This window comes from Equus caballus, chromosome 20, assembly GCF_041296265.1.
Source record: "Equus caballus isolate H_3958 breed thoroughbred chromosome 20, TB-T2T, whole genome shotgun sequence".
Classification (NCBI taxonomy): domain Eukaryota; kingdom Metazoa; phylum Chordata; class Mammalia; order Perissodactyla; family Equidae; genus Equus; species Equus caballus.
The window spans coordinates 45668847-45681557 of NC_091703.1; the positions used below are offsets into that span (position 1 = coordinate 45668847).

Genomic DNA, 12711 nt, shown 5'->3' on the forward strand with positions numbered 1-12711 from the left:
TCGCATTTGGGAGAGGTCACTTCTTCCTCGGGCGCATCCTCCAACCAGAAATACCGTCACCCTGGGGCTGCTAACACCCCCAGTTGAGAACCCCTGGAAGCTAAGTGAGATTCACAGCACAATTTAAGATAACATCCCCAGCTAGGATCAGCGCCCAGAGGTAAAAAGTCAGCTGGGACCCAGGCCCTGCCTGGCCCAGCTCACAGCCTCCTGGGAAGGCAGAACCCTCAACACACATGTGTTCCACTCTGTGACGACAGGGGGACACAGGGAGCACTGAGGGGGCAAACTAAACCCATGCAGGATGGAAAGGTTCCCTGCAGGAGGTGACATCCGAGTGACCACCGCAGAGAGTGGAAGGACAGGCCGTGTGGAGGGAGCAGCATGCGTAAAGGCACAGAGGTGTGAGCGCATGGGCAATTTGGGGAAAAGCAAGTGAATCTGAGATGGGTCTGGGTGGAGGAGTAGGGAAACTGGGTCTCTGTCTGACCGCCTGGAGTGCCAGACTAAGGAATGTGGACTGTGTCCTAAGGGCTGGGAGCCACTGGAGTTTGCTGGGGTGGGGAAGCCAGTCAGGCAGGCCTAGAGAGTGGAGGTGGAAGAGGCTAGAAAAACCATCTGCAAACTCGGGCCAGGTGGGTGTGTTTGCCCTGGAAGCAGCAGTAAGGAGCCCCTGCTGGGCTGTGGGCATAAAGTTGACTCTAGGAGGATTCAAGTTTTCCCTGGGGTGGCCTGCAGGAGAGTGTTCCTTGAGCACAGGAACCAGGTTTTATTTTCTGTGTGTTTATATTCCTGGAACACAGTAAGCATTCAAAAATGTGTGTTGAAAGGATGAGATCTTTACAGGGAGGAGGGTTGGAGGGTGACAACCCAGGAGGTGGCTGGGCCGGGCCCAGGGTGGGAGAGGTGCTGTGGTCAGAGGTTCCAGACGTCACACTCCACCCTGCCAACTACTTGGGGTCCTGGGGGGCCCAGAGAGTCTGGGCACTGAGTCCCACATGGGTGGCTTTGCAGGTCACGAATGGATCTGCCCGGCTCACCGTCACGCCAGGCCTGCTCCTCGCAGCCAGCTCAGATGCTGTCAGTGGACACGGGCCACGTTGACCGGCAGGCCAGTGGCCGCATGGACGTGTCAGCCTCCGTGGAGCAGGAGGCCCTGAGCAACGCCTTCCGGTCGGTGCCGCTGGCCGAGGAGGAGGACTTCGACAGCAAGGAATGGGTCATCATCGACAAGGAGACGGAGCTCAAGGACTTCCCCCCGGGGGCTGAGCCCAGCACGTCGGGCACCACGGACGAGGAGCCCGAGGAGCTGCGGCCACTGCCCGAAGAGGGCGAGGAGCGGAGGCGGCCAGGGTCAGAGCCTGCCGTGCGGCCCCGGGGACGCGGCATGCAGATGTTGGCTGAGGAGGACCTGCGGCAGACGCCGTCCCAGCCCCCCCCTCCCCAGCTGAGCCAGGCCGATGGGAGGTCAGAGACATCACAGCCCCCAACACCCGGCAGCCCCTCCCACTCGCCCCTGCACTCGGGACCCCGCCCTCGAAGGAGAGAGTCGGATCCCACAGGCCCACAGAGACAGGTAAGGCTGGGCTTGCACCCCGCTCCCCACCCCTGGACGCCCACAGTCCTGGCCTGTCGGCCTGGAGTGCTCCCCATGTGCCCCATGGGGGCTACCGACCAGCCCCCAACAGCTGCAGGTTGTGATGAAGGTAGACAGGTTTAAGAGTCTGAAACCATGCTTGTGGGGTGGGCAGGGCTTCCCAGAGGAAGCCCCCTCCAAGTTCTGAGTTGAGTCTTGCACTTGGGGCAGTGTCAGCCATAACAAAGAAGGAGAAAGGCCTCCTAGGCCCAGGGGACAGCGTGTGCAAAGGCCTGGAGGTTGCAGTCCTCCAGCAGTGCAGCGATTGCACACTGCAGCAGACAAGGCTGTGAGGCAGGTCCTGGAGGGCCTTGGTGCTAAGCTCAGGGGTTGGGGCTCGATCCTGAAGGCTTGGTGAGCCACTGAAGGCTTTTAAACAGGATGCGACATGATTACATTGGTGCTTTTGAATGATCCCTCTGGCTGCTGTGTGGAAATGGATTGAAAGGGCATAAAACTTTAAGCAGAAAGGCCACACGGCAGGTGCCAGCAGGAGAGTGCCCTGGTGGCTTGGACCAGGGTGGGGCCTCTGGATGTGGGGCAAGGTGGATGGAGCCAAGAGGTCTAAAGGGGCTGTGACAGAGTGGAGGGAGTCTTGGCTGATGCCCAGTGTCCTGGTGGGTGACAGTGCTGTCACTGAGCGGTTTTGAAGGGAGCAAGAGCTCAGATTTGGACACAATGACCTCACTGTGCCTGTGGGATGGCCACGTGGAGACATCCAGGCTCAGGACAGAGATCTCAGCCAGAGATATGGATTTTTGGGTCTTGCAAGCCACAGGAGTGAGGTCACCCAAGAGGACTGTGTGGGGTGGGAAGAGGCAAGGATGACAGAAGAGCCTGGAAACACATCTGGGGGGAATGAGGGGAAAAGAAGCCCTTGAGAAAGATGAGAGAGAGGGGCCAGAGCATGGGACGAGCAGCCGGGTAGAGGAGTCCTGGACATGAAGGAAGGAGCAGCTGAAGGGGGTGGACCAATCAGGCTGCAATGGCATCTTCTTGTATGGGAGGACTGAGGGACAAGGCTGGAAGGGCAGGGAGGGGCCAGATGGGGGCTGAATCGCCAAGGCTGGGTTGGGGGTCCACAGCATGTCCCATGGTATTTTGGTTATTTTCTTCTGATAAGGTTGGGGTATCCGAATAGGCAGAAGGCCACTGGCCTGGCGTGGCTCCTCTGTGCAGGGCAGAAGCTGACCTCTGATCCAGGAAGCAGTGCCAACTCTTGCCCTGGGTGCTGAATGGGGCCCGTGTTCCCTCAGAGGGGCTGAGAAAAGCCAAGGAGGTGATGCTGGAGGGCTCATGGGCTGTGCCGCGTTCCACTCGAGCGTCTCATGTTGGGGTCATGTCCCAGGTGGCTCTGGGAGATGTCAAGGTGCAGGGCCGGGGCCACTTCTGCTGTGGGCTCAGATTGGGAGGCCGGGCCTGTGAGCACACAGGTGCCCTGGAGAAGGGCAGCTCCAAGCTCCAGGCAGGGCTGTACTCAGGGCTCATCCTATGTCTAGAAGAGAGGACCGCTGAGCTGAGATCCTGAGGAGTGTGTGCCCTGGCCTTGCCCTGGACTCTGGAAAATTAAGGGCCCCACCCAGAGAGGTCCTAGCCAGCCTGGGTTGGAGGCTGAGCTGGGGCAGCTGTGAGCTTGCATGACTGCATTGCTGACCTGGACGTTGTTCCCACCAGGACCAGCACTGGGTAAGCAGAAGAAGGGTCAAGATCTGTTTGGGGCTCCCTCCCTCCCCTCTCATTCATTCATTCATTCACTCACTCAGCACCCTTCATTCCATACTTACCGAGCACCTGCTCTGTGCTGGGTCCCAGAGGCATCAGAGATCACAAGCACAATAGGTTGTGCCCACAGGAAGCGCAGAGTCTAGGAAGGCAGACAGACGGCGGTGCTGTGGGTAGAAAGAAAGCCCAGAATTAAAGTCAGGAGGCCTAGGGGCTCCACCCCTCCCTTCCCAGTGACTGTAGGCCAGTGGGGCCTCAGGGTGAGGGAGCTGAGCCACCTGGGAGGTTTTTCTCACCTTCAGATTCCCACCCGTGCCCTGGGAGTCATCCTCACGTTGGGGAATTCCAGCCAAGAGGGTGAGGAGGGAGGTTTAGGGGAGCAGGCACGGGCCTGTCGCAGAGTCAGTCAGCCTAGGGGACTGGAATCCAGGCCCCTGGCTCCACGTCCTGCCCATGACGTGGCTGAGCAATGGCTTGTGTGTGTCTGGAGGGGGTGTCAGGGGTTGCAGGTTTTGGTTTCCCCACAGCGTACAGAAGAGAGGCGGGTCAACCTCCCACGACTGTGTGTGTGCATCTCTGTGTCAGCTTAACTCACGAGTGTGCATGGGTGTGTGGGGGTGTCCATAGGTGTGCACATGCATGTGGGTGCACACATCAGTGCATCTGTGTCGAGTATGTAGTGGGTCTACGTGTGTGCAGAGAACCACAGGAGCCGAGAATGCCGATGCCAAAAGACTAACAATCACAGTAACAATCCCAAGGAGCAAGTTAACAGCTGGCACGGCTCTGAGCCCCTTCCTGCTTCACACGTGTAGTCCTCCCGACAGTACTGTGAGTAGCACCCCCACTTAAAAAGTATGGAAACCGAGGCTCAGAGGAGCTAAGACTTAGCCTGGGGTCACCAGCTGGTAAGTGGGAGAGCCGGGATTGGAATCCAGGCCCCTGGCTCCAGGGCTGTGCTCTGAGCCGGTCTGTCTGAGGCCTGTGTGTGTCTAGAAGGGGAGCACACACCGGCAGAGGGAGCAGATGGTTTGTGCGAGTCAAAGAGCGAGAGTGGGTGTGCGCGTGTGTGTGTTTTGCATACACACGTGTGTGCACCCCCGGGCTGGGCCCCATCATCAGATGTGCCTGTGAGTGTGCATGGCGGCATGTGTGTCTGCGTGTGAGCGCGTGGGGTGTGACGTGCTTTGCCGAGCACTTCAGGACTACAGGGTGAAGCAGAGCCCCTCCTTCGCCGGCGGGGGGCAAGGGGGAAAAATGGGCTGGCGTGTTTTCTCCTTCTTTCTTTGGTCTGGAAGAGTCCTGGGCCCAGCCTTTGCGGGGCTCCCACACCCCGCACATTGGAATCACAGTTTGTGGACCCCCCCATAACTGGATTACGGTGCTCAGCGCAGGCACAAAGTCTCTCCAGGGCGCCCCACCCCCAGCCTCGTTTCTGCAAGGAGCCCCTCCTGGACCTAGCTGGGGCTGCTCTGTGTCTGAGGTGTGAGCTTCCTCACAACAGCAATCATTAAAGATCTGAGCACCTGGAACTCTGTCACCTACCCCGTGGGGAGCAGGGACAAGGATAACGTGGAGCAAGCAGGCACAATTTCAGAGCATGTGTTGTTCTTTGGGGCGCATCCATGATCCTTTAAATCTTTTTCTTTACACACACCTCGCTTTCTTCTCTCGGGAACTGAAGGTGCAGAATAGAAGGCCGGGAGAGCCGGGCAGAGGGGGAAGTGCAGCCAAGGTGTGACCTGGGGGAGGGATGTTTGCCGGTTGTCTCTGGCTGATAACACAGCAGGTCAGCATTCCCTGAGCACATGGACATCTGCTTGGCAGCCACTAGAACATTTCCCTGCCACGTGCCAGGCCGTGTGCTAGGGGCTGGGGGACAAAGATGATCCTGCCCTTTCAGGGCTCAGAGTCGAGAGGAGCGAGTGGGATGCAAAGGTGTGGACGTGGATGTTTATAAGCAAGGGCCATAAGGGAGATGAGAAGAACCGTTCTCTGCCAGGAACAGGGAGCCTACCTGGGAAACTGTTGGGGGGGGGAGGTCTCACAGAGGTGAAACTTCAGCTGGGCGTTGAGGACAAGTGGGTGGCCACAGGTGGTGTCTGACCTGAGGGGGCGGGGGCACTCTGGGATCGAACCTCCCCAGCAGCTGACCAAACTCTGGCTGGGGCGTTAAACTCGAGCCCCCTACATGTGCTGTGTGAGGGGCTGTGGGCAACTGTGGCGCCTCGGTCCCTTGGTACCCCTCAGACCCCTACCCCTCGGTGCAGACGGGACTCACTCAGAAGGATCCTAGACTTGCCAAAAAGAAGGTGGAAGGGAAAGGAAGGTGAGGCAAAGACGATGCTCCCAGAATATTCTGTCTCTTTCCCTCTCTGCTGGAGGTTCCATGCCAGGTCCCTGCGCACCCCCCCCCCAACTTTGACATCTGCAAGGTGACACTGGAGCCCCGGTCCCCCTCCTCCCTCGGCCCTCCAGCAGGTGGCCCAGCCAGTCCTCACTGCCCCACTAAAGCTATTTAAACTGGCCTCAGTCCCAGCCAGAGCTGGGGGTCAGCTTGGGAGAGGTCTGTTGACACCTTCTTCACCATCTCCACCCCCACATGCCTGGGACACTCAGTCCCAATTTCCCTTTTCCCCCTGAGGGCACAGGAGGGCACAAGGCAGGATTCTTCCTGACGGCAGTGAGGCGGCCCAGCCCCCGCCACGGGCTGCCTTGTGGCGTGGGCTTGACGAGGTCAGGGAAATAGTCGCTCCGCTCTGGAGAGATGGTTCCAGGTGCCCCTCCTTCCACCAGTCCTCTGTCCCGCTCCTCTTCTGAAGAGTGATGGAAAGGATAATAAAACAGCTCCCATGACACGGCATTCTCTCCGCAGCAGGCTCTGTTCTGAGCGCTCTGCGTATTCTAACATCTAACCCTCAGAGCAGCCCTAGGAGGCGGGAAGCCCTGCCACCTCCGTTTTACAGATGAGGAAGCTCTAGGCACGGAGAGGTGAGGTGACTTGCTTGAGTCACCCAGGTAGTACGTGGTGGAGCGGAGATTCCAACATGAGTAGTTGGACTCCAGGGTCTTACCCTTCTGCTCCTCTGTCACTGAGACCGTGACATCCCCCTGTGATGGGGTGGGGGTGCCCAGGCAGAGGGTGTGCGGGAAAGGTTCTCTAGACCTCAGGAGGAGTGTGGAGTGCAGCTGGGGAGACAGATGGCACACAGCTGCCAATGCACAGCAGGTAACGGCTGCAGAGCGCCTTCCCAAGGGGGAGGAATTCCCAGCCAGCAGGGAACTCTGAGCTAGGGAGGGCTAAGCTGGGAAGGCTTCCTGGAGGAGGTGAACCAAGGTCTCTGCAAGGAGACCATGGTGTGAGAAGTGCCAGAGAGGAGGAGCAGGGGGAAGAGCATTGGAGGCCCGAGAGAGCCTAGGTCCTGAGGCAGGACGGGCTGGTCTGCAACCCCCTCCACCCTGCCCGACCCTGCCCACCTGCCCGGGACGCCAGCGCCACAGGGGCTGTGAGCGGTGGGTGGCCCCCGAGACGGAGCTGTCGAGTCTGTGCCTGACGCCTCTTTTCCCTCCACTCTCTTGGTCTCTTTCAGTTGGAGGAGGACAGACTCTCGGGGCACTCCCTCCCGCGGTACAGCCCCCTGCGACGACTGGCGTCCTCCGTGTTCTCCTCCTCCACGCTGGAGACCGAGCATTACCCTCACCCCGGCGGCGGCGGCTCCGCGGGCTCCTCCGGTTCCCTCATTCAGCGCAGCCGCTCGGCGGAGAGCAGCCCCGTGCGGGCGCCCCACCGGCGCCACGCGCCCCTCGCCGCCGGCAACCACAGACTCGTGCCCTCGGTGCTCCGCATCTCGCGGTCCCAGCTGCAGCAGGTGTGGGCCCGCTTCACCCACAAGACCTAGGCTGGGCCCCCCCCCTCCTGGAGGGGGCAGGTGGGGGGGGTGGGGAGCTGGCAGAGACCGTGGTTCCTTCCCAGGAGGCAATAATCACACACTCACACACCCATCCCACCCCATCACGCAATACAGCCCCATAACGTTGGCCCAAGGTACTGTAATACCACCCCCACCGGCTCCCTCTGCTCGGTGCCAGCCAAATGGTGCAGGGAGGGTGGGGCTGTCGGTGCCGTTTCAGACAGGATGGGTGCCCTGGGCCGGAGCCACTGGTGGGTCCAGAGTCCAGTGGAAACCAAGGTGTCAGGGAGACAAGGCATGCTGGGTCGGAGTCGGTCTGGCATGGGGTTTATTCTGTTAAGCTGTGATCTCTTGGTGTGGCTGGGCCTGGTCCACCATGAGGCGGGTGCCAGGAGACTGGGACCCTTTCGGCGTGCTAGGTGTCTGTCTATCTGCGTAGGGCGAGGTGTGTGGCCCTGTGTATGAGATGGGGGCCTGGCCAGCCAGGTTTGGGGTTTGGTGGGGAGTGACTCTATACTCAGTGATATGGGGGAAGCGGCCCTGTGACCGTGAGCCTTTCCCATGCCATTGTCACAGAGGGCAGAGTCCCTGACTCCCACGTCTCCCCCAGGAGGCCTGGAGCTCAGTCCACTGTAGGCTGCCCCTCCCCCAAGGCATATGGGCCATTACCCTCTGGTGAGATTTGTTGCCTGGCCTAGCTCCTTAGGAGCTGAGGATGGATGAACAGAGGCTTGGGATCTGCCCCTCAAAGCCAGCTGGAGCCCAGGGGTGAGGGGACCCAGTCTGGAAGCAGTGGTAGAAGGAGTGGTTGTTAAGGATGAGGCGAGACCTGTGAGCCCAGGATAAATCCCAGACAGCAGCAGCCCTGCCACTGCCCCCTTGTAGGGTGACTCCTTCCTCAGGTGCTCAGCCAAGCCTCTTGGCCCCCAGGGGCCGTGGGGACAGAGCACAGGGTCGGCAGATCAGACGCGGATCTGGAGATGAGTGAGGATCAGGAGGCCAGATTGCTTATGCTCTTTCTGCCTATTTCTCAGCCCCCAACCTGTCACTGCAGGGACCCCCAAGGTTCCCTGTCTTCATTCCTATCGATGTCAGCCAGTACCTCCTTTACCCTGGGAAATGGGGTAGTGGTGAAGAAGTCTCCAGGAAGGGCAGTGCCTGTACAAGGAGGGGAGGAGGCCTGAAGGTTTGCAAAATGTTTATTGCAGTGAGATTGTATCTGTGTGTGTGCTTGTGTACATGCATGTACACTTATAAGTGTGCTTATGTATGGAGCATTTCTGCATGTGGCAGGGCTGCCATGGATGGATGCTCAGGCTGCGCACTGCATAATTCCAAGGAGTGTCATTTACATAGACTCTAATGTGAATGCACCCACTGAAGTTGCACAGTGCTGCAGCCCTATGTGTGTGGGTGTGTATGAGCGTGCATGTGTGTATGTTAGGGATTCAGAAAGATATTTGTGCAGTCCTTGGTAGTTTCTTATGTACCTACTCTCATCCTGGCTCCTCTCTCCTTCACCTCCGCTTCCCTCCCAACTCAACTCTCTTCAACTCCCCAACTGTCTCTGGTTGGAGTAGAGGCCATAAGTGGCACCCTGAGGGCAGTGCCCTGGAGGCTGACTGTTCTCATGGATGGCCAGCGTTGTGGTATGGCTCATCCACATGAGCCTTGCCCGCACCCACCACACTCCTTTCTCCAAAATCTGTTTCTTTCTGAGGATGTTGCATCTTCCCCCTCTAGGAATGAAAGCCAGACTCGGGTCCTAGTACTCGTGCCCCACCCCATCCCTATCCCACATGCTCACTTTTGAACCTTCCCTAATCCAAGCCTCTGCTGGCCTCCTGGCTGTTTTGGGTGGCTCTGCACCCTGCCGTGGCAGAAGGCAGAGGAAGGGTAGACCCTTCCAGAAGGGACAGAAAACACAAAGCACAAAAGTGAGGGGGTGGGATGAACAGTAGCCCCACTCCCTGCCTTCTGGCACTGCCCGCCTCTCCCCGCCTCCCCTCTGGCCCTCTTCCCATCCTTCCAGCTAGAGGCAGGGGTGAAGTGAAGGGGTCTGTTCACCAGCCCACTCCAAAGTCAGCCGCAGCGGGGGCAGTGCCCCTGCTCTCTGGGGTTGAATGGAACCAAGCCCTCTGTTATCCGGCATTCCCTTCCAGAGGGTCCCACTACCCGACCTTGAGCACAGCTCCCACTCAGTGACCAGGACCCTGAGGTACTCTAAGATCCCAAAGTGCCTTGTGATTTATCAAAGACGATGGCACTAGCTTCAGCCTTATTTTAGCATTAAATACTTATTTCTGTTTCCAAAGCCTTTGGTTTCAAACCTACACACACACACACACACCGCCCCCAGAACTGATACCTGTGGGAGAGGGTGTGTCTGCTAAAGTAAGATCCTGATTGAAAACATTTTGTCCTTTGGGGACATCCTTTTGCAAGCCCTGCGCAGTAGAGGAGAGAGTTTCTCATAAGCCATAAAGCTCTGAGCTAACAGGGGGTGATCTTGATAACATTATCATCTTGTGATGGCAGCTTTGACTTGGGGAAGCAGCTAAGGCCAGGTGAAGCCATGTGTGTCGGATCAAGTTACCGTGACGCTCAGCAGAGTCCTATGTGGTTTGGCGTTGTCTCCTGTCTCTAGGTCCCAGGCCGGTCGGTCGGGGAGTGGTGAGCGTGCCCTGTTGTCAGGCTCTTTTTCCCACCGGGTTTCCCACAGAGGAGGCCAGAATGTTTCCAGAGATGATTTCCCACTTGGGGAAAGCGCACAGCCCCCTTACCCGGGGCCAGCTGTGCAAAGCAGCAGCAACCTTAGGGGTACTAGGAAAATGGGTGTTTTCGTACCCTATAGTCACACCCTGCATACGGCAGTGCCTCCAATGATTTATTTTTTTACTTTATTTAACAGTCACTGGCATGCGGCGCTTATTATATGCCAGGCAGTGATCAAAGCACTTTACAGAATTAACTCATTTAATCCTCCTAATAGCCTATGAGGTAGATCCCAGTGTTATCTTTTAATGGATATTATCTTTTAATGGCATTTAATGGATTAATCAGAATATTTAATTTACAAAAACATGTAAGAAACCCCGCCAATGCCGAATAACTGAGGTCTCCTTCGATAGGCCTTTAAAGCGTTGTAACCTGTGTCTCGTATTTACTGGCCTCTCTGGTTGGCCCCTCCTCGCTCTGTGTAGGAAGAAGGGAGCTGTCTGTGAGCCAGACTCTCCTTCCTTCTCACCCCCACCTCGGCGTGGGATGGTGTCCAGGTCGGGGTCACTCCAGAGCACTGGGGTTGGTTGAAATGGCAGGACCCTCTTTCTCCAGAGACCCTAACCTCTCAATCCCACACGGGCCCAAGCACCACATAGCAGCTCTGGGGATCAGGTGGGTGGAGTAAGAGTTCGATGAGAAAGCAGGTGCTCTAAACCTTGTCCTCGAGGGTGATGGGGTCCTTGGGGTCAGGCTCACAGACAGGGCAGGTACTGGCATCGTTGAGCACTGACCATGGGGATTTGGGTTGAGTGTCACCAACTCACACGGCAATAGGAGCAAAGCAATGTTAAGGAGTGGGCAGGTTCGGGGACTATGGTAAATAGGCGGACCCTCCGCCCATCCTCAGCTCAGCCAATTATTGCCACTATTTTCCAATTTTTATGTGACATCCCAATTTTTAATTATTGGCATCTAATTTTAAAAAACAGCTTTTTAAAGAAAAATCACTATGTGAACCAAAAGCTGGTTTACAGGCAGAGACCCTGAACTCAGTTTTCACTCTCTGTGAGCCTGAGGACTCCCCACCCCTGCTTCTGTCCAGGGCGGCAGTGCTCAAAGGGGGACAGTGTTCTTCCCCAGGAACTCAAACCTAGTGGGCTTCTTAGAGGAGGCAGCTCCCGGCCAGTGGGGATGTGTGGTGTGTGCTGTGTGTACATGTCAGTGAGCTCATAGTGTGTGTGCCTGTATGTATGTGTGTGTGGGCTTGTTAGAGGCAAGTGGGGTCCTCATAGGACCAGCATTTTCTCTGTGGGACAGGACCCTGGGTCAGTGAAAAAGGCTCTAGTAAATTCTCAGTAATGAATACACCCCCCCACATACTCAAGGCAGCTTGGGTCACAGCAATAACCACTCGGCACTCATCCCAACCACTAGCATCCTGAACCTGGCCATCTCCCTTTGCATTTCCAGTTTTGGAGGAAATGGGCATAGCCCTGCCCAGCACGTGGGGGACCGATGGCATCTCTGAGCCATGCTGGCACATTAGTCCTTGCTTCCCCAGCCAAAGGGAGCAGGCCCCTCTAATCCCAGGAAAAGCCAGGGGTCCTCTCAGTGGGGGGGGTCCCAGAATCTTCCTTTACTATTTCTCTCCTCTGTCCTGCCTAGGTCCCTTTTTCTGGGGAGGGGCGGTGCTGTCTGCCCAGGCAGTGGTCAAGGGAGCCTGGGCCACTGGGGTGGGCAGAAGGAACTGTGGCAATGTGTCTATATTGGGTGGCCAGGGGAGGGGACCATGCTTAGGGAGGGTGTGGCGGCCCCTGGCTGTGGGAGCGTGGAGAATGCTGTATCCTCTGTTGTTCTTGAGTTGATTTGGTACCTGAGGATGGAAGCGTAGACCCCTAAGAAGGGCCTGAACACCACCCCACCCTACCCTTAACTCCACTGAGATTCCAACCCAAAGGGCAGGAAGCAGCCCACCCCCATGGGCAGTCCTTGGTAACAAGGGGCGTGGCAAATCACTCTTCTTAAGTTGGGGGGCATGTCCCCAAAGTTTGCATTATTCCCATTAGGGACAGAGGCGCCCCCTGGGACTGATGGGGTGAGCCTCTGAACATTTTAAATCATCCTTCTCCCTAAGGGAGAGGCTCCCAACCTGAGGACCACATCCCTCAAGTATCCTAAACGGTTTCCCACACTACTCAGTGGACTTAACAGCTCAGGGAGACCTGAGCCTGAGTGGCCCCCCTCCCCCTAAGTAACGAGTGGAAAAGGAGTGGGGGAGGAGGGGCAACGAAGCCCAAAGGACTATGGGAACCTTCCTAGACCCCTCCTGCCACTTGGTTCCGCCGTCAGTCCCACCGCGCACCCTCCCTTCTACCTGCACGGCTGTGGGGGTGCGGGGGGTGGGCTTCACCTCGCCACACTAACCGGCCCTCACACACACACACTCCGTCCACTCTCCGGACAGCACACGAGCAGCCCCCGGCCGGGAGAGCACAGGATCGCGTCTCCGGGCACCTCGCGCAGGTTCATAACTGTAACGGGACCCCAACCACCACTTCCCACTCTGTCCTCGCCCCCGGGACCCGCCCGCCGTCCCTGCCCCTGCCCCTGCCCCTGCCCCGCGGCCTCGCACCACGAATGTACGTTCCGTCTTTTTAACTAGCTGCTGCGCCGCGCGACCAGGGTACCGCCGGCCTCCGAGCCCCGCCCCGCCCCCGCCGG

At 57.9% G+C, this 12711-nt stretch overlaps 1 protein-coding gene across 2 annotated transcripts in view; it reads left to right on the plus strand.

Moving 5' to 3' along the window:
* TTBK1 (tau tubulin kinase 1) overlaps positions 1-12711 on the plus strand; it is a 42134-nt gene that overhangs the window by 16560 nt on the left and 12863 nt on the right. For both annotated transcript variants that reach the window (XM_023624967.2, XM_070244586.1), the window contains exon 13: positions 1015-1576. In XM_023624967.2, coding sequence (XP_023480735.2) covers positions 1015-1576 — 562 coding nt within the window. The remainder of the gene's footprint in view (positions 1-1014; positions 1577-12711) is intronic.